This window comes from Podarcis bocagei, assembly GCF_964188305.1.
Source record: "Podarcis bocagei genome assembly, chromosome: 9".
Taxonomy (NCBI): Eukaryota; Metazoa; Chordata; class Lepidosauria; order Squamata; family Lacertidae; genus Podarcis; species Podarcis bocagei.
Genome location: NC_138134.1, coordinates 40,045,205 through 40,071,267, shown reverse-complemented (window position 1 = coordinate 40,071,267; position 26,063 = coordinate 40,045,205). Strand labels below are relative to the sequence as shown.

Here is a 26,063-nt window from a genome sequence, read left to right as displayed (position 1 = left end):
AGGCAAGCAAAACCGTAACTGCATAATATTTGTTTAACCTGTGTGACAAGGGTGTACCAGTATTCTCTGTAGCTGGATATATGAAGCAAGTGATCAAAGGTACATGGTCCAGGAACAGGGGAAAAAAGCAGAAAAATTTGAAGACTTCAAGAAAATGGAAAGACTGTCCCTACTTCAGCAGTCTAACATGAAGAGAGAGATAAATGAAGTTGGCAGTGTTGGACCAGACTGAGGTCTCAATGTATTTCCCATGGATTTTAAAGTTTAAAGCAGCAGGGTGGTAGTCTGATTTGGGAGGAAGTGTTTAACTGCACATCCTCCACTGCTCCACAGAGGTGGAAAGGGGTTAAGCACTTCCCCCTCTCGAATGTCTCTTGCAATCCCCTTTGCTAAGACTTAGAAAAATGTGTGTGCTGAGGTATCGGAAGAAATGAGAGAATCACCTTTCACTTGTTTTGCTGCCTGCTGGCCACAAGGAACAGTCAGCAGGTAGCTGCCTGAGAAACTCTGAAAATGTGGAGGTGGGGGGGGGGGAATGTGGGAATCTCCCATTGCTGCTGCATTTGTTTTGCTGCCTGCTGGTATATGAAGAAGGCAGCTGCTTGAAGAAGGGCTCTCAGCTGAATATGGGGGTGGGTGGAGGATACGGCAACCCTTTCTTGTTTTCTGCTGCATGCCCTACAGCAAGGATTGTTCTGAAGTTGTTGGGCAGAGGGGAGCCCAGGGCAGAGGCATCATAATGACAACCTTGTTCCTGGCTGACATCAAGCAGACACCTCTCTTGTACTCTTTCTACAGTGCCTGCTTAAAGCATATTTGTTTAGGCAAGTCTATCCAGACATATAGAAGTTGAAATGTTTTAATCTTTTACTGTTTATTTTAATTCTTTTAAAATGTTTTGAATTGTTTTTAGCTGTTTTAATCGATAATTTTAATATTTCTTGTAAACTGCTTAGAATCAAATGTTATAGAAATTTTGTTAAACAGCAATTAGATACATAAAATCAGTTTCAAATCCAATAATATTATATTGTTAATCTTAATTATTCTATAAACTAAAGAAATTAAGGCAGCTTGAATACAGACAGTACAAACTGGATACATACATAAAAAGGCAAGACAGAGTGGTGATCATTACATAGAATGGCCACTTTCCCATTGTCTCTCCCCCCACCCACCCGCCCCAAATCTATTAACTGGCTAGCATCCTCTTTCGCAACATTTCTTTGGAAATGTTCATCATGGCAACACTGTTTTCTTTTGTGTTTCGGTGGAGGCAAATTTAAAAATGAGAGTGCATTGTTTTTGAGCAGTTTTTCATACTGCAGTTTAAAAGTAACGTTTGATATCAAAGAATGGTGTACAGTCAAACCTTGGTTCCTAAACAGCTCTATTTTGGAATGTTTTGGCTCCCAAATGCCAAAAACACAGAAGTGTTCTGGTTTTAAAATGTTTTTCAGAAGCCGAATGTCCAACACTGCTTCTGCTTGAGCACGCGAGCTCCTGCAGCTAAACAGAAGTAATGCCTCGGTTGTTGAACATTTCAGAAGCTGAACGGGCTTCCGGAAGAGATTATGTTCGACAACCGGTTTGGCTGTATTTAACAGATAGCTAAAGGGATGGATAGGAGTAATAAAAAAGGTAGGAGCGTGATATAAAAACCACACAATTATTTCACAAGTCTCAATTTATGAGTGGTGCACAAGAGATTTATAATCTAACACGTTAGGAAAAAAATGGGAAGTGGAAAGAGACACAATAAAAGGGAAAGATTAAATGATCTTTAAAGGTCTTAGGCGGGGGGCAATATATAACATGGGTAGGTGGTAGTTGTTAAAAGTAGTCATACAATCCCAGCCTTTAGGATATCAGAACCATTGCAATAGCTGATACTGTTCCTCAAATGGCCTAATATTTCCCCGCAGTTTAAATCTACTGCCTTTGTGTGCCCTGAGGCTTCTTATATGCATAGTCACATGGTACATCTGCTCCTCCTGTGGTTGATAAAATCAAGGCTTCCTTTGTAAACACATGACAGCCACTCTCCCATGGAGGGATTTTAAACAGACTCTTTATCTTAGGAATAAAGGGCTTTATATACCTAAACATTTGTTTGATAACTAAAATAAACAACTGAGGAGCTAGACAATTGTGAAAGAGAGAGAAAATGTCAAAAAAGGCAAAAGATTTATACAATCTAAAGAGAAACCCGAGTATAAAAGAAAAATGTCACGGCAAAAACAAACACAAAAACCCAACAACCACGGGGTGCAAACAGCAATTCTTCTCTAGCTAAGAAATGATAAATAATTTAAATTACCGGTTTTCTATCTTATTTCACTGCATTTTTCATGAAAGAAGTGTAACAATTCATAAAATAAATGGTACTCCTATGTGATTTTTTTTTGAAAGACCGCTCAAAAAACTAAGACTAGGGGGCAATCATTTCAGAAGGAGTGTAGATGGGTCAGAAATCAAGTTTTGAAATTTTACCTGGGCCGATTACATACAGACCCAAAGATTCTCAAATTTTGGATCAGACTGAGCATACTCAGGAAGCATCCATCACCAGTCAGATGCATGGAGATTCTAGTGTCCAAGGTCTCCTTGGCCAAAAGACAATTAAAAGCTGCCACTGTGATCTGGAGGGCTTGTAAAGGACACTTCTGAGCATACTTATGAACACGCAAGCCTTAAGAAAGAAGTGTACAAGACCTCTGCTGCTGCCAGCTACTCATTGCCTGCTTTTCATAATAAAAAAATTGCTTAGGAAAAGAGTGTTGGCGGCTGAGTTCCCCTAGGCTTAAACTTCCAAAGCTCTCTCAGGCTGCCCTCATAAGTACACTTACTTATCCAGAAGTAGATCCCACTAAACACAGTGGCACTTAGTTTGCATAAAATGCAAAGAGGAAAGTACCCTGAGCTCAGAAATGACACCGAGCTAATTACAAGGTGAGCTGGGAGCAGGGGAGAGAAACAGAAAATAGAACTAGCACAAAGAAACCGCAGGCAAGTCAAGATTTCTGGGTTCTTGCAATCAACGTATGTATAAGGTAAGTAGCTACAACAGAAACAGTACCCATAGAAAGAAACAATGTTAAAAAACTATTATGTTTCGCAAACTGATAGCTAAGTTAGTTAGAGAGTGGTGCTGACAACGCCAAAGTTGCAGGTTCGATCCCCGTAAGGGACAGCTGCATATTCCTGCATTGCAGGAGGCTAGGCTAGATGATCCTTCCAATTATGATTCTATGAAAACTACTGTCGTGCTTCTATGAGAATATGAGGATTTTAAGGAAATATACAATATTACTATTACAGTTTATTACCCATTAAAAATTGTTTAAAACAGTTTAAATTACAGGAATAAGGTGGGTCCTAAAATATTCACATATACTGTATTACATTGTACTTAAAAAATGGAAACCATCAAACAAAACCGGGGGGGGGGGAATTCTGCCACGAAAAGCTACGCAAAATGCAGTGGATTTAATAAGCATAAGAGGATGCCAGTCATGCCGGGAAAGAACTCTTAGTGATTCTTCTCAACTCTCCAGTCATATAGCATGTGATCAGAAAGCCTGTTCCTTGTTTAAGAGTCCCTTGTGCACAGAACCACATTAGCATTTTATGTTTGGCACTTCTGCACAAACAAATGTTTGCTCAGACATCAATAGCCATGCCAAGCCACAAGCAGCACATAGCCTCTGGAGCTTTTCTTGGATTGAGAAGGACAAGTCTGTAGATTTCTTGTCTGGATAAAATGGTGTACAAAGCCATGCAGAAGAAAACCAGTTGTATAACCCTGCGGTTTATTCTCAAGTCTCCAGTCAGCTTTGTGGGGGAATCAAGAAATCAGCTGCTGCTCCCGTCGTGTATTAAGAGTGGTCCAATGGTGTAACTAACCAGGCAAATCAAACTAGCAGGAGAGAACGATCATATCCCCCTCTCTCTCACCGCCTGCCACACATCTGGCTATTTCGTCTCACAGGGATAGCAGCACTTCCCCAATATCCCTAATTTTATTTATCAAGGTGGTGCACAGCAAAATCACAGAAGTATCATAAAACTTTAAAATCCAAAACTTTTTAAAATACAGAACAAATGGCCAACAATGAATTCTTAATTGTATAGTGTACCCAAACCAATGTAATGTTACCTCTTGCACTGAAAAGGATATTTCAACCTTTTCGTCTGATTAGCAACACACGCCTTAATTGTATGATATAAAATAGAAACATAGCTCCCACCCCCTGGCAACCTGGTCTCTTTGCTGCAGCCACAACGATGCCATTCGAAAGGTTGTTTTAGCCAAACACTCTGTTAGAGAATTTAAGGCAAGTGTTTTCACTCTAATACTTTATTTAGAAAACTAGTATGAATATCTTTAGGTCACATTACATTCATTAAAGTAACCTTCAATAATTAATAAAAACTACAGGAAAGAGAGGGTGTAACAGCTCTCTCTAAGACATCATGCCTAGCATGATAGTAGATGGTGATATTTTTCATGTCTTAGTAGTTATCTGCCTGCCTACTCTCAAAAAGGAAAAAAGTGCATCCTTGGCAGTGATATTTGTAAAAAGAGAAGATCATGAAGAATCCAACAAACCTGTTGACAAAAGAGCCTTTTGAGTTTTTTAGAATCATATACAGTGGGTTCCCCGCAAGACGAATGCCTCACAAGACGAAAAACTCGCTAGATGAAAGGGTTTTGCGGTTTTGAGCTGCTTCGCAAGACGAATTTCCCTATGGGCTTGCTTCGCAAGACGAAAACGTCTTGCCTTTTTTGCAGGTTTGTTTCCTTTTCTTAACACCATTAATACAGTTGCGACTTGACTTCGAGGAGCAACTCATAGAACGCGGTGTGGTAGCCTTTTTTGAGGTTTTTGGTGATTTTTGAAGCTTTTCCAAAACTTCCCCGGACACTGTGCTTCGCAAGACGAAAAATTTGCTAGACGAAAAAACTTGCGGAACGAATTAATTTCGTCTTGCGAGGCACCACTGTAATTCAGGCATAGGCAAACTCGGCCCTCCAGATGTTTTGGGACTACAACTCCCATCATCCCTAGCTAACAGGACCAGTGGTCAGTGGTGATGGGAATTGTAGTCTCAGAACATCTGGAGTGCGAGTTTGGCTATGCCTGATATAATTGTAAAGTACATCAAAGATCATCTAGTCCAAGCTCTTGCCAATCAGGGATTCTACTACCATAGCATCTCTCCTTAAAAAAACTATCTATATGCCAACTGATCATGATGTCTTGGGAGGATCACTCTGTTCAAACACTGTAAAAGGTCTTTTTGTATACTCACTTTTCACACCTAAAGCAACATTTTGCTAAAGGGACAACAATACAGCAAACTGGTTTTCTTTTAGCCTGTCTTTATATCACGGGGCTGATTTCTACAGCATCTCACAACAGTTTAAATTAAAAAATTAAATTAAATGTTTTAAAAATGAACAAATTTTAATGAATAAAACCAGCAATCAATTTCAAAACACAATCATTGTAGCTACCTACACAAGAACATTTCTGATTGGTTGAGGCTTGAAGAGTGGGAACAAGTAATGGCAGAAAGCCTGAGGAAGTAAAATACTGCATCCTATAATGATGCCTCCTCAACAGATGGGCCGTTATGTCATAGGAAGCAGGACTGAATATGCAGCAGCATGATGTACAAGCAGGAGTGGCTCACTCAGTTGGTCGGGGCCACAGCAATAACCTCTTGGTGGTGGTACTGCTGCTGCAGCTTCCTGGAAAAGGGGAGGGTGAAGTGGTGGTGATGTCAGGATTGTGCACATGCACCAGCAGAACCAAACCTGGTTTCTGGCAATCCCAACTTCCCTTTCACAGTAAGTGATGACCCTTGCTGGGAGGCTACTGCTGCAGCTCCAACTAACCAAACAAGCCCCAAGGAAACCATATATTTACTATACCAGGTTTGTTGCCACCATCTCTTTCAACTCCTGGTGACAAGTGGGAACCTTTTTAAAAAAGTGTCACAGCCATGTAGGCTGTAGGAAGAATAGAATCATGAATCCCAATGCTGAATTTAGTAAACCTTTGTCATTTGCAAAATATGCAGGAACCCAGGTCATGGCTATGTTTGTTTAGAAAGTTCCAGTGAGTTAAATATGATATAGCTGATGTCTTGCTAGCGTAGGTTAGGGTGCCAGGCAACCAAACAACAACAAACCTCAAAGGGTGAAGGGTTGGATTGGGCAAAACTTATTACACACATTTTTTAAAAACTATCTGCCCTAGAGTATAAATAACATACTCTTAAAAACAGTGATCATTAAGCCATGCCAAGACATGTGGGTGTGGGGACTAAATTAGTTCTCAGTGTGATGCAGAAAGCTGCTGAAATTTCCTTTTTATCAATCCTGTTTTTTAATCAAGAGCAATGCAAGAACTAGCTAAAGGTTTGGCAGTAGCTGCCTAAAGCCTTGCTGTTGTTCTGATGCCCTTGGAGCATTATTGGCAATCAGTAATGCGATAGCATATATGCACACTTGACTTATTAACTTGGCATATTTGTATGTGAAAATCTTTCAGCTATTATTCTTCATGGCAATAACCCATAGATCTTTTAAGAGGTGATTTAAACAATCAGCTTAGGAAAGAAACAGACATCACTGTTTGTGTCAGTTATTCCTTGGATGAAATCTTAAAATTGCATTTTTTTAAAAAAAGGTAGCCTTTCCTTTTCAATTTTACTTAGCAATTCCTGAATAAAGCTCTGAGAAAAGCCTTCTTATGTTAACTATTTTGACTACTGATTATTTCAAGGGTACATTCCTTATTGCCTGTGATGAACAGCATTATTAATGTAGAAACAAATTCAGTGTGTTCCACTTTTAGTAGAAGAGTAACACCTTCTATAAGAAAGGATTTTAATTAAAACCAATGTCATTTATTTTTAATCAACTGATTCAAGAAAATAAGTAACAAATTATAGACAAAATTGTTTTACAGTAAAAGCATTTGTTAAGTGTAAGCATCCCATGTACCATAGATTACAAGCACCAAGATGCTCGGGCCAGCTTACACCAAGAGAAAAGTATAATTGGAAAACACCAATCCAATATAATATAGTAGTACAGCTAGAGCTAAAAGTGAAGAAAAACTACTAGAAACACTAAATCCATCCATTCCATTAACTACAATTAGTGTTTGCTATTGTAGTTGCTAAAAGAACCCAGAGAAAGGAATATCACTAAACCATCATTAGGTTGTGTGTTCTCAATGAAGAGCACTTGAGTTAAGAACTTGCTTCCAATTGGCTTAATCTTATTTGTTGACCTGGGTTGTGAGTTGCAAAAGCGTTCACCTGGTCTTTTTGTTGTTTGTTTTGACTGATGATGAGAATAAGGAAGTGTAAATATTTTATTTTTAGTCCCAGGCTGACTTACAATAATATTATTTTGGGGCGGTCTCATAATATGGAAGATGTTTTCCAAGCATGGGAGTCGCCTATTAACACAACAGTGTTCTTATACTTCATACTGTAAACCAGCCCTAGTCATCAAAATGCCAGATACAGGACGGGAAGGGAGTGTTGATAGCTACCTTCAGACATGACTGAATGTGTTAGTTACCAACTACAGATATATTTATAATGCTGCTCACGCTTCTCACAAATTATCAAATTAACCTCAATGGGACCTAGATACAAATGAATTCTGGACTACATGCATACTTATCCTATAAAACTGAATATAATTTGATTGAAGAAGTTATATGGGTGTTTATTCCCTTCATAAAATGTAGTAGAGATAAAATGAAAAGCTAAATACCTATTACGTTTTTTAAAAACCTTAAGAGTGAAATCATCAATGGATAATAAATCAGCTCTTGAAAAAAAACCCCTTACATATAAGAAACAACTGTCACAAACAGCAGGGGTCATATCCTAGTCACTGAAACAAAGTCACTGGTCTCACAAGCATACATTAATCTGAAAATTACATTATTAAGTCATGCCAGTTTATCAACTTGCAGTCCTCTTCAACGCCAATTAACAGTGTTACACTGACAACAATGAATACTATAATTAGCAAGGAAATGCTTAAAGGTGGCAGATGATGCATTACATAGGCAAACAGTACCAGGAGCCCAGTATTAAGTGATAATCCTCACCTCTTTGGGGAGCAAGGAAATGAAGTCTCGTTGAAATTGGGGCTCAATCACTTGCATCATATGCTTCACTTGTGTTGGTTCACAACTATCAATCAATTCATCTAAGGCAAGTAACTTCTCTGGTCCACTCCAGCTCTGTGAAGTACAAATATATGTTTAGTTTCCACTGTATTGTTTTCATATAGTAATGCATTTCAAAAATGTAATATTTGAAAATTGCTATGGAATATGCTGGGATGAAAAATTATTGCAATACCACCCAGAATGGTGAAGGGAGTATTCAAATGTGAAACAGGTGTTCAACCATACAAATGTTCCTTAGAAAATTAATAAACTTTAAATTAAAAAGGAGAGGGTAAAAAAAATAAATCCAAAACTTAATAGTAGTAACTTTATTTCAGGTTCATTTGGTTTTGTTTATTGCAAAAAAAAATAACGTTTTTATAGCCATGTGTACATCTGCCACAGTGCAATCTTCCTGATTTCTGGCTCGAAACCAGTGTTTTGTAAACATAATTTTACATTAGGAAGAAAAGAGGGAATTTTGTTTGGTAATTTTCTTACTTCATATTCCTACTAACGGGCATCATAAAATTTGATGGTTTTAATAAGGCACTCATCTGCAAACACAGCAGATTAGCAAAACCATTTGCAGAAGAATTAATAACTGAAGATATAGCACGTCTTCTCTCAAACTCATCTGGGCTCAAAGTTTTGATTCGCTACACAAATGCCATTTATGAAAACCATTTCGGGAGAAACAATATAGAACGAGCTAACCTATTCTAGAAGACACTTCAGGACCACTAAAAGAAGTTAGAAAAGATTGACGAGTTTTGAAGCAAATGACTGTGCTTTTGACAGTATGGAAAGCAAAATGTAATGGAATACATATTCTGTCTAGCATTATTATCTTATTAGAGCCAAACAGGCTAAAGATATTTCAATTCATTTATTTCAATAGGTTCCTTTAAGTATGACTAGATTTGGCTATTGCCCTTAAATTGTGTAATTCTCTCGCTTATACCGTTAAAATCAAATACCTTATCTTGAATACTAGTAAATAAAACTCCACACATATTAAGATATGTTAATACAGCATTATCCTAAACATTAATTTCCACGTGCTACATATAATTCCAGTTTCTAATTATTCTGCGAATTATGGCTATAAACCTAAACCACTGTCTAGATTAGCAAACTTCTACTGTACAGTGGTACCTCGGGTTAAGTGCTTAATTTGTTCCGGAGGTCTGTTCTTAACCTGAAACTGTTCTTAACCTGAAGCACCACTTTAGCTAATGGGGCCTCCTACTGCCGCCACACCGCTGGAGCACAATTTCTGTTCTCATCCTGAAGCAAAGTTCTTAACCCAAGGTACTATTTCTGGGTTAGCAGAGTCTGTAAGCTGAAGTGTATGTAACCCGAGGTACCACTGTATTTTCATAGGAATGCCTTTCAAAGGCCAAGATTGGTTCCACCAGTGCATCCACACAAAAGTGATATCGCCATCGCCTTTCTCTCCTAGTAAGTAGCAGTGACACCAGTGCCAGGAGGCTGTTACTGCACCTCACTGTTTGAGCCACTATATTACTTCATATTGATGCATTTATACAATCAAAACTGGCACACAAGACAAAATATTCCCTGAACAATTAACATAGCTATCAAACTCCCAAGCAGAATGTGCAAGAATGGTATAAATGAAATTTCTACATCTGTTTTATGATGAAATGTATATATACCTAACCCAATAGTTGTCATAATTTGCTGTACATTGTCATTTTTACGTCACACTGATTATGATTGTAATTAATGAGGGATCGGATGAATATGTTGGAAATGGACACAAACGAATCAGAATTAAACAGAAGCACAAAAACTGAAATGGCATCACATGAAATAACCTGTGAATTTACCTTTACCTCCTTCATATTACTTTTCAAAGAAAGGTTAAATTCACAGAACCAACATGTCAAAACGGAGGGGGGTGGATCTGACCCTAGAAACAATCTATAATAGCTGTTAATAATACATCTTTAATACTACAGAAACTGAGGCAAAATCTGAAAGTATAACAACTATCCTAAGGGTACAATCCTATCTTTTCCACAATATAATGCTAAACAGAAAAAAAACTATGGAGAAAAATTATATCCCCATAACCTCGGACTTTTAGACAGCAATGTCCATTTATTCAGCTTTTTAAACTAACTAAAAGGAGTAAGTATAATATAGTTTCATATCAGTTAGAAAGATTTACTCCTGGGACATCGCTCACGTTGTCTTTCATTTTAATGAATAAACTGATAATCAATTTAAAAAGCTAAAGAGAAAATGTGTTTCATGCCAAATACAGTTATTTCTGTTGTGGTAAGCAATCTTAGGATAAATATTACTTTAGTTCAAGTGAAATACAACATATTTGTTTGCAGTGATGTAGCATCTATGTGCTCCTCTGAGTGACATCATATCTCCAAAATTGCTTAGGCCAGTGTTTCCCAACCACTGTTCCGCGGCACACTAGTGTGCCGCGAGATGTTGCCTGGTGTGCCGCGAGATGTTGCCTGGAGGGAGGCGGGCGAGTCAGGCGGCGAGAGGCGGGGCGGCGGCGGCGAGGAGAGGCCGCCCAGCGCGGGGCTCTCGCCGTCTGCCTGCCTGGCTGCCTGCGAGCTCGGCAGGCAGCGCCTCCGTCCGCAGCGCCCGCATCGCGGCTCTCATTCCCTGCCCCTGCCAAAGCTCACCCAGCCAAGCCGCGCTCTCCTTCCTGCCTCGCTTTGCTGCCTCCTCCCCCCCACCCCCAAAGCTTGGAGGTTCCCCGGCAAGGGGGAGGAAAAAAATGGAAACTTTCACTTTCGTGCGTCCCTCCCGGTGTGACGCTGCGCGCTGACGTCACGGGGCTGTAATGGTGGTGTGCCTCGAGATTTTTTTCATCAAACAAGTGTGCCTTTGCCCAAAAAAGGTTGGGAAACACTGGCTTAGGCTACAGCAGACACAGTTGTCACTAAGTGTATAGCCTTTAAAACCAGTAATACTATTTGAAGTAAGAGAAAGTGCAATTGTATGGCTGGTGGGGAAAAACGGTTAATATTGGTATTTAACTGAGAAGCACTTTTAACCAACCCCATCCTTACATATAGTTCTAATATTCAACACCCATTCAAGGCCTGAATTTCTTTTCATACTGCACCACTCACAAAACATGCATGTGTACCACTGATAATATTGTTTTGATGCACAGAGAAGCATCATTCCGAAGGTAAGTATTTTATAGTTCATGGTCACACCAAGTATTATTTCTTTCTAAGTACTCTGAAGCACCTAACTCCTCACTACTTTTATTTCCCCTCCATTCTGCTGTATGGAAGAATATCCTAAAGAACAATAATTTTGTATACTGCAAAAACCAGGTAATCAATCATTAGAATAAACTGTCAGGAGACCTCCAGAGACTTTTATGATTCATTGTGATAAGTCATTATGTTGAATAGGGACTGATGGGACGGAGTCAAACTCCTTATACAACTACTTCGAGAATTTGGGGATTTACAGTACTTGTATTTCATAGAATCATAGAAACATACGAGTTGGAAGGGACCCTAAGGGTCATCTAGTCCAACGCCCTGCAATGCAGGGATCTTTCCTGGGAGGCAATGACTGATTTGTAAAAGCAAACATAAAAAATAATTTAGGATAGGGGGAAATTATAAAGTGGCGAGGTGTGTGCTTACAAATCTTTAATCTCTGTACTTAACCATGTATAAGATACAAACAGGCTTGGCACAATAAAGATTGGCTGCCTTGGTATTTTAAAAAATGAGTAAGGCTTCATTTGTAGTTAGAAGCATAAGGTACATAAAATGTGAACTAACTGGGATGAAGATCTGCCTTGCAAATAAAACTGATACTGAAACATTAAATAGGGAGAATTATGAGGCTCAAATTGATAGATGCTAAAACTAACTTTAATAAAATTGATGTAAAATACAATCCAAGCATACAGTTTACCATTGATAAGAAGTGCTTGAACTGTTAAGGCTAAAGCTTTTTTCTTTTCCCTGACCTTCCACTGACTGTGGTCCACTTACTGTGTGTACAGAACAACTCCTTCCTGTTCTAACCTCCAGATGCTCCCAAATCTGCTTGATGTTTTTTCCCAACCCGCGGAGCATATTTGGAAGGCATATAGGATACGACCTTAAGTCCATCAAACTCTATCTCAATTTATTTCCAAACATTTTTAAAGGGCTAATGTGGTACTAAGCAAATTCAGGTTAAGAATTAAAAAGCACATTGGCATACTTAACCAAGTTCAATTCTACCAATATTATCTGTACTGTTCAGAGTTTAATCAGAGGTTGTGCGCAAGCATTCTAAAATTTAATCTGTGCTATTGCAATTTTAAATTGTCTCTTCAGGGATATAATTAAGAAGAGCATTTTGAAGAAATAAAGTGCATATTTTATATGCATTCTTAGGAAGAAGCAGTGTTTCGTGAAACCACCGGAACACTAGGGGAAACAGTGTATGAACAGAACACTGACGCTTCCTACACAAGATCCACAACAAACGGATCCTTAAGTGGGAGAAGAGGAACTACATCACATCCAGAGATGTGCATATTGAACTCAAGAATAATTCAAACTCAAGACACAGGAAGTGATAAATATGCAAAAAGGAAATGGAATTCTGTGACTCAAATACACTAAACAAATTAAAATACAGGACCAATTATGAAACTCTGCCCCATTTTTCTCCCATCCCACTTGTGCCAAATTTACCCTCCATTTTATTAGTCATGGGGAGTGGCAGGAAGCTACACTGTCCTCAACCACTAGAATTTACACTCAGCTATTTATTTAGCACCTGAGATTTCATCACATATTACCCACAATGTTTCAGGCAAATATTGACCTTCTGAAACACCCAAAACTCAGCAACCTGAATTTCCAAGTGCCAGATTTTCCACTCTTTCTGCACACCTGCCGAATCATGGAAGACACAAAGTCCTAACAATATTCAATCTTTTTTTGCTCTTTAATGTTTATGTCAGAGTTCACTGTCTATATCTGTGCCTTCTCACGGTTTGTGCGGATATCAAGCAACATTGACTGCTGCTTATTCTATCCACATGCTAGACCCAAGATAACCTTAATAGTCTAACCATGCTTATGATCACAGTCATTGCTTTCCAAAGGTTCATGCTACGTATTAACTGGTGGTAATATTTTATGAACAGATCTTGTAGAATAGATCAATGGGATTTTTTTCAGAACATCAGATTGTGGGCATTCATCCCAACAATCCCTTCAATAATCAAGCCAGGTCTTACTGAAGGTGCAACCCATCCTCCTGGCATCTCTAGAACTGGTACACTTTGAACTCACTCGCCCCCATGTTAAAGCTGATAGTAAAACTAAACTGCATTGATCTATTGTTAGAAATGATCAGTAGTGGGCTCTGCCACCTACAGAAGTAGGGAGACAAATTCAATGTAGTGCTATGATGACTGTTCCTTCAGCAAAAGCATTTCAGCTTGCACGCTCCTCCCAAGTGTGCTGTTCTGGACCCTTCCCTACACAGCCGATCTGGATAGGGGTGGGAGTGTGTGGTGGGGAGGAGAGGGGAATGGGGAAAGCCCCATTTTGCTAGAGGAAGTCCTTGTGCCTTGTGCAAGTCCACTAGAAGGACTTGTTTACTGAATCTGGTCTCTGAGCTTTAGAAAATGTAACTTAATTAATGGTCTTGAATCAGAAGTTGGGATTTATACTTTCACTCCACTTCCAATCACAACCAATTTAACATCAAATTTGTCTTAATGAGAAATCTACATCTGAATAATGAGACTCTTAATCTCAGGGAAGAAGAAGAAGAGTTTGGATTTGATATCCCACCTTTCACTCCCTTTAAGGTGCCTCAAAGCAGCTAACAATCTCCTTTCCCTTCCTCCCCCACAACAAACACTCTGTGAGGTGAGTGGGGCTGAGAGACTTCAAAGAAGTGTGACTGGCCCAAGGTCACCCAGCAGCTGCATGTGGAGGAGCGGAGACGCGAACCCGGTTCCCCAGATTACGTGACTTAACCACTACACCACACTGGCTCTCAACCCACACTGGTTGTGGGTTTGAGCCCCATGTTGGGCAAGAGAGCCCTGCATTGTAGGGGGTTAGACTAGATGACCCTCATGGTCGCTTCCAACTCTACAATACTATAATTCTATGCCTAAAACAGCTGAAACCAATGGAAAGGTAGATCAGCTTAATTGATGTTAATTGAAATTCAAATTAGCCTGCTTAAAACAATTGTGAGGATAAAACATTTCTCTGAACTTAAGATGAAAGGCTGGGTTCAAAGGTTTAAATAAGAACATGAATCTAATGAATCTTGAAATGTTCAATACCCTAGTCTAGAAGATGCATTCCTACAATGTAGAGTTGGATCCACTAGCATGAAGCTTCTTCTGCTCTTAGAAGAGCTGTTTCCAGCTTCGTTGTAGAGTCCTGCTTGAGGAAGTTGTCCCAGTTCAGGAAGTGTGCAAATTCTTGTGTGGGACTTTGAACAAACTCACCCCCCAAGACCATTCTTAATGGCCCACTAACCTTACTAGGTAGCCTGTAATGTCATTATTCACACTGTAAACATAAGCCCTGATATACTCTGACCCTGCACTGTGTGAAGTATTCCACTTCCTCTGCATTTGTGCCATCCCATGAACTCTCGCACATGTTGTCTTACTGCTCATGGGTCTTTGAATCTGGCCCACGTCTATTTGTAAAACCCGTATCTTGGCACCGGGTTGCAGCCACTGTTGTGTGAGCGTGATTTCATTAACACGAGACTGTCTTTTCCATTCTTCTTCCTCAGAGAAACCCCACTCTTCCATTCCATTGAAAGATCTATGTTATGGGCTGGAGAAATTTCAAGTTCCATATGGCATGGGAGCTGGGGTGGGAGGGAGAAATAGCCCTAAGATCAGGCAGAAGAAACCTGAGGAAGTGGCAAGCTGCAAACACAAGAGACATCGGCTCAATTTTGGTCAATTGCCCCTCCCAGTTCAGCTCCCAATGCCACGTTCCGGGTCTTTCCCGGATGTCTCCTGGCCCTCAGAAGAGGCTGTAGTGGAAAGAGAAGGTGAAAATGCACTCTCATGCAAGCAGATAGTTATAGCCAGGCTCACACAGTGTTGGATAAAAGCCATTGTGCTGAATATTTGTTTGCTCAACCTATCATGTCACTCCTTCAAATAAAGGATAAAGTTTATTTGATTACATAAATGTATAATTGGGAAAAACAAATGGCTTTCAAATGTTTGTTTTTCAGTAGCAAGCACTGATTTGATGCATTCTGACAATAATTTGCTAACTAAACAATATTGACTATGAAGGGCTTTATTAAACAACACATTTTACCCAAAAGATTGCTAGAAAGTTTACTGCTGGAGATATAGTATTCACATTAAATCTAAGAAATTGATTGCTGATCATAATGGCAGTAATTTCTAGTGCTGGCTCATTTCTCTTTTTTATAATGTTTCAGAAGTAGTTTTCAGTTTATAGATCTCTATAAACATGCTATATTTCTGGTTATTTAATTTAGCTTTGCAGATATATATTAAGTTTGTTTATACTGTGGTGCAGAACTGGAAAGCTGTAGACAGCAGGTTAAGTTACTACAGTTACATAGCATTAATTTGTACCAGTGAAAACCATTTTATTTTACAGTTTTTAACTCAGTACGCATTTTAGAGTTACGGTATGGAGGGCTCTTTTCTGTTTCTCATTAAAAACTTTACTATCTTTTAAAAAGATGAAAAAACAATGGGAAAATTCCATTCTCATCCATAATTAAGAGCACTAAAACATAAAAGTCTACTCAATATTTTGCTTTCCATTTTTTAAAATTATAATAAATCCCAAGAAAGCCTACCTTTACACACCTCATGTTTAAAAATTATTAGTTCTTTAAAACAAGCAAGATATAAAACAAGTTGCATTAGAAAGTACTGCTTGTTATTAAAAAGACTCAGGAAGTGCAGTGATTCGGTACTGTATAACCGGCTACAGTTATTCTAACAGAATTCTTTCTCAGTTCACAACAAGCTCTTCAAAATAAGTCAAACTCAAAATGTTTTTCACCTGAAACATTTTCAGCCATTCTTGAAGTCCTGTTGGCGGCTGGATGGATGTAATCCGGCGCCGTTGCTGTCCTTGACCATTGGCTGCTCTCAGATCTCCAAAAGTAGTAGGTGTTGCTGAGCAAGGCACAAGCCCAGTAGTGCTGGAGCAGAAACAAAAGGCCAATGCAGTTCTCAGAAACATTTAATTATAGTATTAGCACACTGGTCACTCGTTATTGAGGCAGATCTCATTACTGTATGAACGGGTCTTTCCAAATCTCATGTGTTTTACTATTTCAGGCTGATTTGGGGCAATTGCCTAAATATTGGAATCAAACAAGAGGTAAAGTAAGAAAACCTGGAGGTTTTCTTCACTAGGACTGGCGTTTTGCTGAGACTGAGCACCAAATGGCAACCTCCCACCCCCAAGTAAAAGTGCATAGTACCCAAGGCTTGTGAAGTTATCTTGGAACCAGGCAGAAAACCTTACAAGTGCTGTTCCTTCTCCATAGCACAAAAATAATAAATTAAATAGCTATTTGCTGCCCTTTCAATTCATCCAAGATTAGCTGCCTGAGGTAACCACCCCACTCTGCCTAATGGCGGGGCCCAGACCCAAACCTCACAATGGGAGGCGCTAATCTAAGGGCTATAACCTGGGATCCACTTCGGGTGTGTCAAAGTGTTTGCAGTCACCCAATAGTACATTTGATATCTTCTTTGAAGTTCAGACTACTGTGTCATAAGACAAACTATTTTGAACCTTCTTGATTCCCATGTTTAAAAGTAAAGCATAGTGAGCTGCGTTGAAGAAATGCAAGCCTATAGATATCTTGGCACACTGAACTAGTTGGGACAGTTTTTTGGATCACGACCACAGTAGTCACTCCCTTTAATATTAAACTCAGGTGGTGAATGTCAACTGAAACTAAGCCAAAAAAGAGGCTGAGAAACAGGAGGAAGTTATCAGCATTCTCCCTCTCTTTTAAAATCGTAAGATGGTAATCCTTCTCCAATGGTCTGAGCATGATCAGTAGCAGTGGAATGTTGTGTCCATGAAAAAGAAAAATGCACCACTCAGAGGAAAATTAGTGGAATGTCCTACTTTACAAGTTACAAGTTATAGTATGTTGGGGGGGAGGCATAGCTGGCAGACAGGAACTTGAGAAGGTGGAGATAGACCAACCTTTGGTTGCAAGTTCTACTTATGAATAATGAAGTGTGAAATTGGTCACCTGGCTCTCCAAAACTGTGTCTGAGTTAACTACGTCTGGCATGAGTTGTGGGCCCCATCGAACACCCTTCCAGGACACCATGTTGGGAGAGGGACAACATAACTAACTTTGTTTTGCTGCTTGCAACCTCTAACCCTGCATGGAGCCACCTACTGGCTCTGGTGCATATGCAACTAACACCACACTGTTGAACCTCCTCTTTCCTCTCTGAGGATGTAAGCAGAGTCAAGAGTCAGGAGATGAAACAGCATCCTCCTCTTCGCTTCTACGACCTGTCTCACTTGGTTGTGAAGACTGTGTCCAACAAAAGGGGGCTAGTGAAAGGGAAGTGGAGAGGGAAAGATGGATCTGCTTAGAGCACTTTGCCCAAGGACCTCCAAAAACCTCAAGCTGGGATTGCAGTCACCCCAAATCTGTTAGCAGTAAGTCTAAAGGATTTCTGGTTTGGGTATTCCAAAGTTTTATTTATTTTGTAATATTTCTAGTTTTATCTATATAAATGTTGAATGCTTCCCCACTAGTAGCCTTTGGTTGCAAGATTGGGGACTTTCATTTACAACATGTTGTAGATATTTGAATATTATTAAGAGGGTAACTCTAGTCAGTTGAAACACATTTGCTTTTTATACATATTTCACTGGACACCTAGGATTATTGTATGTTTCTAATTTGTAAGAAGCATGTGCTTCAATGTAATTATAAGTCAAACACTGACATTTTGCTTCCCTGGGTTTGCCAAAACAGCATATACTAGTACATGACTGCAAATTTGCATAAATTTGATGTGTGCCTAACAAAACACTGATTGAAGTACCATGGATGTGGAATTTTCTCGGTTCAGCATATCCAGTTTGAAGGATTTCAGAAATCAGTGCTAAGAAAGGCCAGCATCTAAGGCCTTGAAGTGCCATTGCTAGTCTGAGAAGTAGACAAATGGGCCTAGGTGGAGAAATAATCTGGAACTCAGTATAAAGTATAATTCAAAGGCATTATTTTATCATTTTATTTTACAGCCTTTTTTGCAGGCAAAATAAGGCTCATAAAACGAATTAGTTTAGAACAATTTTCTGAAAACAGGGATGACACATTTACACAATTGAAAACATAACTATTTCATCAACAAGGGGCACAGCTGTTATCTGATGAGCACAGATTAAATATTTTAGGTAAAGAACTATCCTTGAAGGCATTTCTGAGTTCACAAATATAAGATACTTATATAAAATGAACTCCAAAGATGTTACCTTATAATTCAAATCTAAATAAGTATGAGCAAGTTAATAGCGATATTGTCTTAAAAACATTGTATTTTATGAGTATCTATGTTGGCTTTTTCAGGATTTTTTTTAAAAAACCCACATGAATTAGGAAAGGATTTATTAGCTAGAAATGCACCAACAAGCATTCTGTATGCAAACTTCTACAATTAATCAAATATCTGCATAGCATTTTCCCTGTTTTTCTTTTTACACAATTCAACAATGGTAGACCTATAAATTTGAGGGGGGGAAATATATAAATGAATATATTTTAATTCATAATGAAGAATTTAAAAGGAAGATTAAAACTGAACAGCAGATAAATTGCCTATGGAAAGCAATCTATTAAAACCAGAAAGTTTCACAATGCTGCAGATTTGAACAAGCTCAAATGCAAGAGGTAGTTGTTATGGCAACTACCAAGTAGTGAAGTCGAGTTGTATGCATCCCTGGTACTGAAATTCCTAACCAAAGAAAATTAAAGAGTTGTTAAATTGACGTGCCTGCCTATGATAAATGTACATCTCTTTAATTTATAAATGGAACTCCATGTTGTGGAGAAGTTATTATTCAATGTGACTCAGGAATTATCATGTTGTTGTATGCAAGAATGTTGTGATTAACACCAATGATTTTGTTGTCTCTATAGTCCAACTTGATGCATATCCCAATCTGAAAGTTTCCCTTCACTGGGTAGATGTGAGGGAAGAAAAATATCAGAGTCCTTTGAAGCCACGTAAAAGGATTCATCCTAAATTTGTAAATAAAAGGGTTTGTTTACCTCTTTATAAATTTATAATTTCAGCAATTTCAAGCAAGTGAGGTACTTATGAATGTAGATAATTCACTCAGATTTGTTTTGTGGTATGACCATGCAAGAGGTGGCTGGGCAGGAAGTACAGGCTGCAGTAGTGTATCTTAAACAGATGACCTGTCATTGCATTAAATTACCTTGTGTATTCTGAGACTTTGCAGGGTTTCTTTCCCAGTGAGAAAGAACGGACCTCGGAGCCATGGTCCAACTTTCTCTTCATCTACAAAATGGGACAAGGAACAAAAAAATGGTGTTAGTTTGGCAGCTTAGCGAGGCCCTTAATGAAGAGTGTGGTAATCTTTTTGCCTGTACCTATCAATATTTTCTTAATATCAGCCTGTGCAACCTGCATTTTAAACTAACAAAACATAAATTATTCCAATGACCCAGCTTTTCTACATCCCTTTGCACCATAATCACTTGGCAGCTAGAAGATACCCTGCTGCATTATGATTTGCATTATGATTTGTTTCCACACATTTATTCATCTCAATTAGTTATTAAATGATTCAGTTCATTACTCTGCACATTCTTTGGAATGATAGGTATAAATGCTAAAATAACATCAAACTGAATGAAATATTCTCTGATAAACACTTAAAAACACAGATCAGAAACATTTTACGAATGTGAAAAAGCACATAAAACTACCTCCCTTTGGGCAGTTCCTTACATTTTTACCACTAGTGTCATTAGGATGGCCTTAGGACAAGTAGCTTTGTGCAATATGGCAAGATAACCGTGTGTGTGTGTGTGTGTGTGTGTGTGTGTGCAGTGTTGCATTGTCAACCACAGAGAAGTTTATCAAAGTTACCAACACTTATATATCAAGTAATCTTTTAACTACAAACATTTAGACTGGAAACTGAAAGAAGCAAACAAAAACATATGAAAAGTGGAATACATCCAAAAGCAAACTTTTTAGGTTTGACAAGGTGCAGCAGTGGCAATTCGACACCTATGCTGGCTGAACAGTATGGAATATACATGTGCTTTTGCCCAGATTTATATCTGGTTGTTTTTCTTAATATGGTAGCTATTTAAAATGACTGGCTTCATACCAGTTGTTGGCAGCTAAAATCAAATATACACTATCATGCAAATGCAGATTTTCCCATTCCCATTTTTTTAAAAAATGGACATTCACTATGTATTGTGGCTGTCTGCTGACACCGAAGATACATTAGAATCATTCAAGATACTAAAGTGCATTCTCACTAAGGAAATAAGCATTCTCTTTGGCTTATGAATTGTGTTTTATTTTTAAACAAGGTTTCCATTTAAATTGTGATGCTTATCTTTTTCACTTGAGCAATAATGGAAACACTCCTCTTGTGCTCAGCCTTATTTGTGAGCCTGTGCCTCACATGGGACAATACACAGCATGCACCACACAGAACCAAAAAGCCTTCTCCACCAGCAACCTTTATTCAGAGCAAAGCTGGGGATAATGGAGACCATATTTTCATCCATGTACAGGAGCATGTCTGAAGACCCTTGGAAAACACTTCCCATATTTAGAAAAATACATCGATTTATTGCAGAACACCCTTTTGCTATAACCAAATTGCAGCTCCAGAAATGGGGGTTCATATACTAGATGCTTTTAACCTCCATTAAAAATTAAACTGATTCTCCCCTAGGGGGTATCATGATATTCTAGCAGTAGTATTTCTGGTTTCTGACTATGAAATGATTTATTTTACTTCAGCAAACAAATGTTAGGAATATGAAGTAACTCCTATTCTGAACACAACTTCATTTTCTCAAAAGCATGGGATACATTCTAAACAACAGGCAGTTGTCCAAGGATGCAACAAAACTCCTGTTTTCTTAATATTTGTAGGAAACTTTTTCCATCCCTTTTAAGCTCCAACTGTTTTAGGTACTGGGAAACCTGCAAAAGCTTAGCACTTGGCACTCTATGAAATACTCTTAATAAAATTACCACTTTGTTAGGCTATAAAGAAGTTTATGCCCATTAGAGGTATCTAGTGTAAACAATTGCATTTTGTAGGAGGTTCTGTGAAATTCAAAAACTTGCTCCACAAGTACCTGAGGAAACACACAATCTTGTAGAAAATTAGGGTTGGTTGTTTGTTTGTTTTTAATAACAGATCCTGCAGACTGTATTCTGCATTGCTCTTGGGAATACACTGTATCTCTGAAACATTTCACAGCATGCTCAAAATGTCTCTTTGATATAAGCAATTACATGTTAACATCAGTACTATTTGCATCCAAAGCTGCAAAATGAACATGAAATACTGAGTGGAAGTAGAAAAGGGTCTTTTTTTTTTTAAGGGAGGGGAAAAAAAACAGGCTAAAGTGCTGAGCTGAAGAGCCAGTTCGGTTGAAGGTAGCCTGATCTTTCTTTGGTTTCCCATGCAGACTCCTAAAATAAAAGGATTTCGCATCTCATTGAGCCCTTTCATTATTTGCCTTTATTCAGCGTATAGCATGTTAAGCATCCAGGCACCACCAAAGGAGGGGGGGAATACAGAGAGATACCGCAGCCATCTCTGATGATACAGATTTTTCTTTCCTCGACACACACACAGGCACATACACACACGGGCACACGGGCACACACACACATCTATATAGATACATACAGGAAGGGGTGACACACACCATACCGGTTACTTACTTTGTAAAAAATCATTTTTAAAGTGCCGTAGAACCCCATGTTTTCGGTATTTTTCCCCTTCAGCGGTTCCGTGCCCCCGTGTGTCCGGCTGCTTGGTAGCCTCTGACAATATAAACCTTTTTCAGGTAGATATGTCACAGACTCTAATGTGGACATGCTCGGGCACGTCGGAGAAGGAAGATCAGGCAGCAGAAGCAGCAGCAGCAGCAGCAAGCAAACTCCACCGTGAATGCGAGGAACGAAGCTCGATATCAAAAACCTCCTCCCGGCACACATACATACGTACAGCTTGTCTGAGGAGAACTTAAGGGAATAATGAGTGAGGGGGGAAGATTATTGGAGGAGACTTTGCCCTGTCAAAGCCTTGACTGAACAGATTCCTCCCCGAGCGGCACAGAGATCAGATTACATCTTCCCTCACGCTGCGAATGGTGCAGTCCAAGCTTCAGCAATGCAGGCTGCACATCAATTATATGGTGCTCAGCTCCAAGGAGCCTGTGAGCACACAGCATGGGAAGGACTTCGGCAGGAAATTAAACCGTCCCCACGCCATCCTCACATTGGCCACTGGGCTCGAAGGAAAGGCTGAATATCTTTAACTATCTTCTCAAACCTGGCTAATTTATCTCCCCCCATTTTAAACAAACAGGAGAGCACTGGATAATTCACGATTACGAGCTGAAGCAAACAAGGCGATTTCCACTAATTACAGCTATACGGTGGCCCTCCGGCAAGCTGACTGGACCTTTATGCCATTGCATCTAATGGGTTCAAACACTGCTGCATAAAAATGCAGTTAATTTCAAATTAATTTGAGATAAGCATTTCCTTTGGCAAGCAGCCTACATTTTTCATTTGGGGGAGGGGAAATAGTAATGAATTTCATTGTTACGCTTAGCGTTCAATCCAATCATAATAAAATATGCAACTAGTTCGATTTAAATATTAATTCCTTCCTATTGTGGATTATTATTTTTTAAGTTGTGCTTACAAAATAACAGAACTGATGAGAAAACTCATGAGATCATCTTGTCCACCCCAAATGGGGGAAAGATCAGCACTACTGTTCTCTTACTACTCTTCAGTTACAACAAAAATCTGAAATAATTATTCAATGACACTCCCCTCCCAAACACAGTTGACGCTACTGGAGAATCACCCTCCAAAGTGTTTTTGCTTTAAATACTTAACTTAAATCTGTATTTCTGCTATTTAACTATACTATCTGTGGCCCTATTTTCAAACATATTTGACAGCTACTGTCATGACAGACCTTGAAGATGTCTATTTCACAGAGCAGATTAATATGACCACTTGCACCATTAGGTGATTTCCCCCCCTCCCCATAAACTTCCTAGGGAGACTCCTACAGCCTTTCAAAAGGGTCCACATGCAATCAGCTATCACGTTGCTGAATGTACAAGAACCAAGTTTTAGCTGAACCCTTTCACAAGATCCAGATCCAGCTGAATCCCTCTATAGATTGTTGCAGGGTGCAGATTTGCATCACAGGGGGAGCAAAGCTACACCATGTTACAGTTCATATTCCAAATATATGAACGTAAAACATCAGATGAAGCCTGTTCAGTCAAGTGGAGCTATCACGTGTCTTGAACATGATACTTCTGCTACCCTTAATACACTGCAGTACGACATTTGCGTGGAAGTATGCTCGTATTTTCTCCAGATGGCATTTCTGCCATGAACACAATGTTCCTTTCCCCCCTTCTATTATAATATGAAACATTTTTTTAAAGCTTCCACTTTTTAAAATGTTCCTACTTTTTCCCCACAATCTGATGTGTCCCTGACTGAAGTCTGGTTTGGGTATTTATTTTTGGCCTCAAAACTGGCTCCTGATTTTTAGTTTAAAAATAAAATAAAATAAAATAGTGTCATGATATAGGTGCGGTGCAGACATATGTAAATTGCATTTTCTCCACAAAAAGCAGAATACTTTCTGAATGTTTATGTTGTATGTTTACGTTTATGACAAACCTTGTAATTTATATACGGGCATGCTATCTTAAAAAAGTATTTCTGGACCAGAAGGCACATTTTGAATTTTAAGGAAGAATGATGGGCACCAGTCACAAAATGGTTGCCATGGCATAACACAGCATGCCTGCTGTGGGGGCATGGTGAAATTAGAGACAGTTCAGTCATTGATGCTTCCCACCCACCCAAGACAGCCAAAGGCTTACCATGGGAAGTCAGCTACGTCCTGAGTTCTCTCCCGCCTCCCACCAACATCACAAACATTGTCTAATAACAATGGAGCATTTCCCAACACCAGCAAAAATATATACCACTCTTTCTCCTGCGCATGCACAGCACACATACAGGCCACATACACATGTGCATCTCTCTCAACTCACTCATGCACACACATTCCTCATATACATCTCTCCCTCTTTCACACAGACCACAGATACACACAGACCACATACACATCTCCACCCCTACTCCTCCCGCTCACAGACCATACATGCATGTGCTCCTCCTCCTTCCCTCTCTCTTACACATGCCCACAAATGACATGCACCTATCTACTAAGTGTGCCTGTCTGTCTGGGTGTCTGCAGGAATTTTCCCTCTAACTTCCTCACAAGAAATTAAAGAATGGTGTCTGCATGTTTTGCCTCAAGTTCTAAAATATGTCAGGTTCCAAAAATGCTAAAAGCTTATGAAAAGAAAAGAAAAGAAAAGAAAGCTGGGTATTATGGTTCTTCTTAGGCCTATTACTGGTTAACAAGTTAGGACTGTTGACTATTTTCCTGTTTTGTGAACTAATATGAAGCTACTGTTCCCCAATTTGGACATAACAGGAAACTTAGGACCACCCAGGATCTTTGTGTCAAAGCTGGCACACAGTGGATGAGTGCTCAGCCCCCCATTGCTCGTTCCTGGCTTCATAAACCAGAGTTTACAAAGCCTGGAATGAGAGTCCAAACCAGATATTACATCTTATCTGAATACGCTATTAAAGAGTTCCTGTGCCCAATTTTCTTCTGTGACAAATTCTCAAAAAACAGTCATTATTCAGAGAAAGGTTAAGGAAATATCTGGTACTCAAAGAATATAAGTAAAGTTAAGCTTCTACTACAGTGGGTATAAAAGCATAAATCCCAGGGTATGATCTGAGGGTACATGAGAGACACCAATTGGCTGAAGCTAAAGCAAGTCTGGGACAAGTCAGTGCCTGGATGGATGACCATATGGAAACCACATGTACACAATCTTGGTTCCATTATGGAAGAAAGGCAGGATATAGAATAAATAAATACAGTAAGTAAAAGAGGAAGACATTATCCCCATTTTACAGAGGGAACTGATGTGTTTGCATTACATAACTGTCAAAATGCCTGTCTTGTCACAAACGAAAAAAAGTAAATCAAGCATGAACAGGAATCCGGTGTTTGTGTATAAGAGAACCAAAATACGGAGAAGATTCTGTATATGTAAGAGAAGACAGTAAGCTCCCCCAAGCTGCAGTCTAAGTAACTGCAGATTATTTATGCCTATACAATTATTTCCCTACTGGCCTTACAAAAACAACTTATTAAACTTTTAGCAGGCAAGTTTGTTAGCAAGTTATAAATTAAAAACCAAAATTACTAGGTTTAATGCTTTAAGTTTTCTTAGTCAAGTTAAGTAACATCTGAATTCCTGAAATCTGTACTGTTCATCATTAGCAAAACAGGCTATTTTAAAGGGGATTATAAGATCCAAGGGCCAATACCACAACTAGACAGACATCTGTTCTAATCTTGAGCCTATATAATGTAGCAATTTCTTCATCACCATTCTTGATGAATTGGAGACTCTATAGAACATACATGC

General features: G+C 39.0%; 1 protein-coding gene across 5 annotated transcripts in view; it reads right to left on the bottom strand.

Moving 5' to 3' along the window:
• FBXW7 (F-box and WD repeat domain containing 7) overlaps positions 1 to 26,063 on the bottom strand; it is a 120,578-nt gene that overhangs the window by 14,947 nt on the left and 79,568 nt on the right. For 4 of the 5 annotated variants that reach the window (XM_081208389.1, XM_081208393.1, XM_081208390.1 and 1 more), the window contains 3 exons: positions 19,709 to 19,791; positions 16,283 to 16,424; positions 8,148 to 8,282 (listed from right to left, as the gene is read on the bottom strand). In XM_081208389.1, the coding sequence (XP_081064515.1) occupies positions 8,148 to 8,282; positions 16,283 to 16,424; positions 19,709 to 19,791 (360 nt within the window). Of the gene's footprint in view, positions 1 to 8,147; positions 8,283 to 16,282; positions 16,425 to 19,708; positions 19,792 to 22,221; positions 22,762 to 26,063 lie in introns of those variants that run through there. The other variant, XM_081208391.1, reaches the window with a different exon arrangement.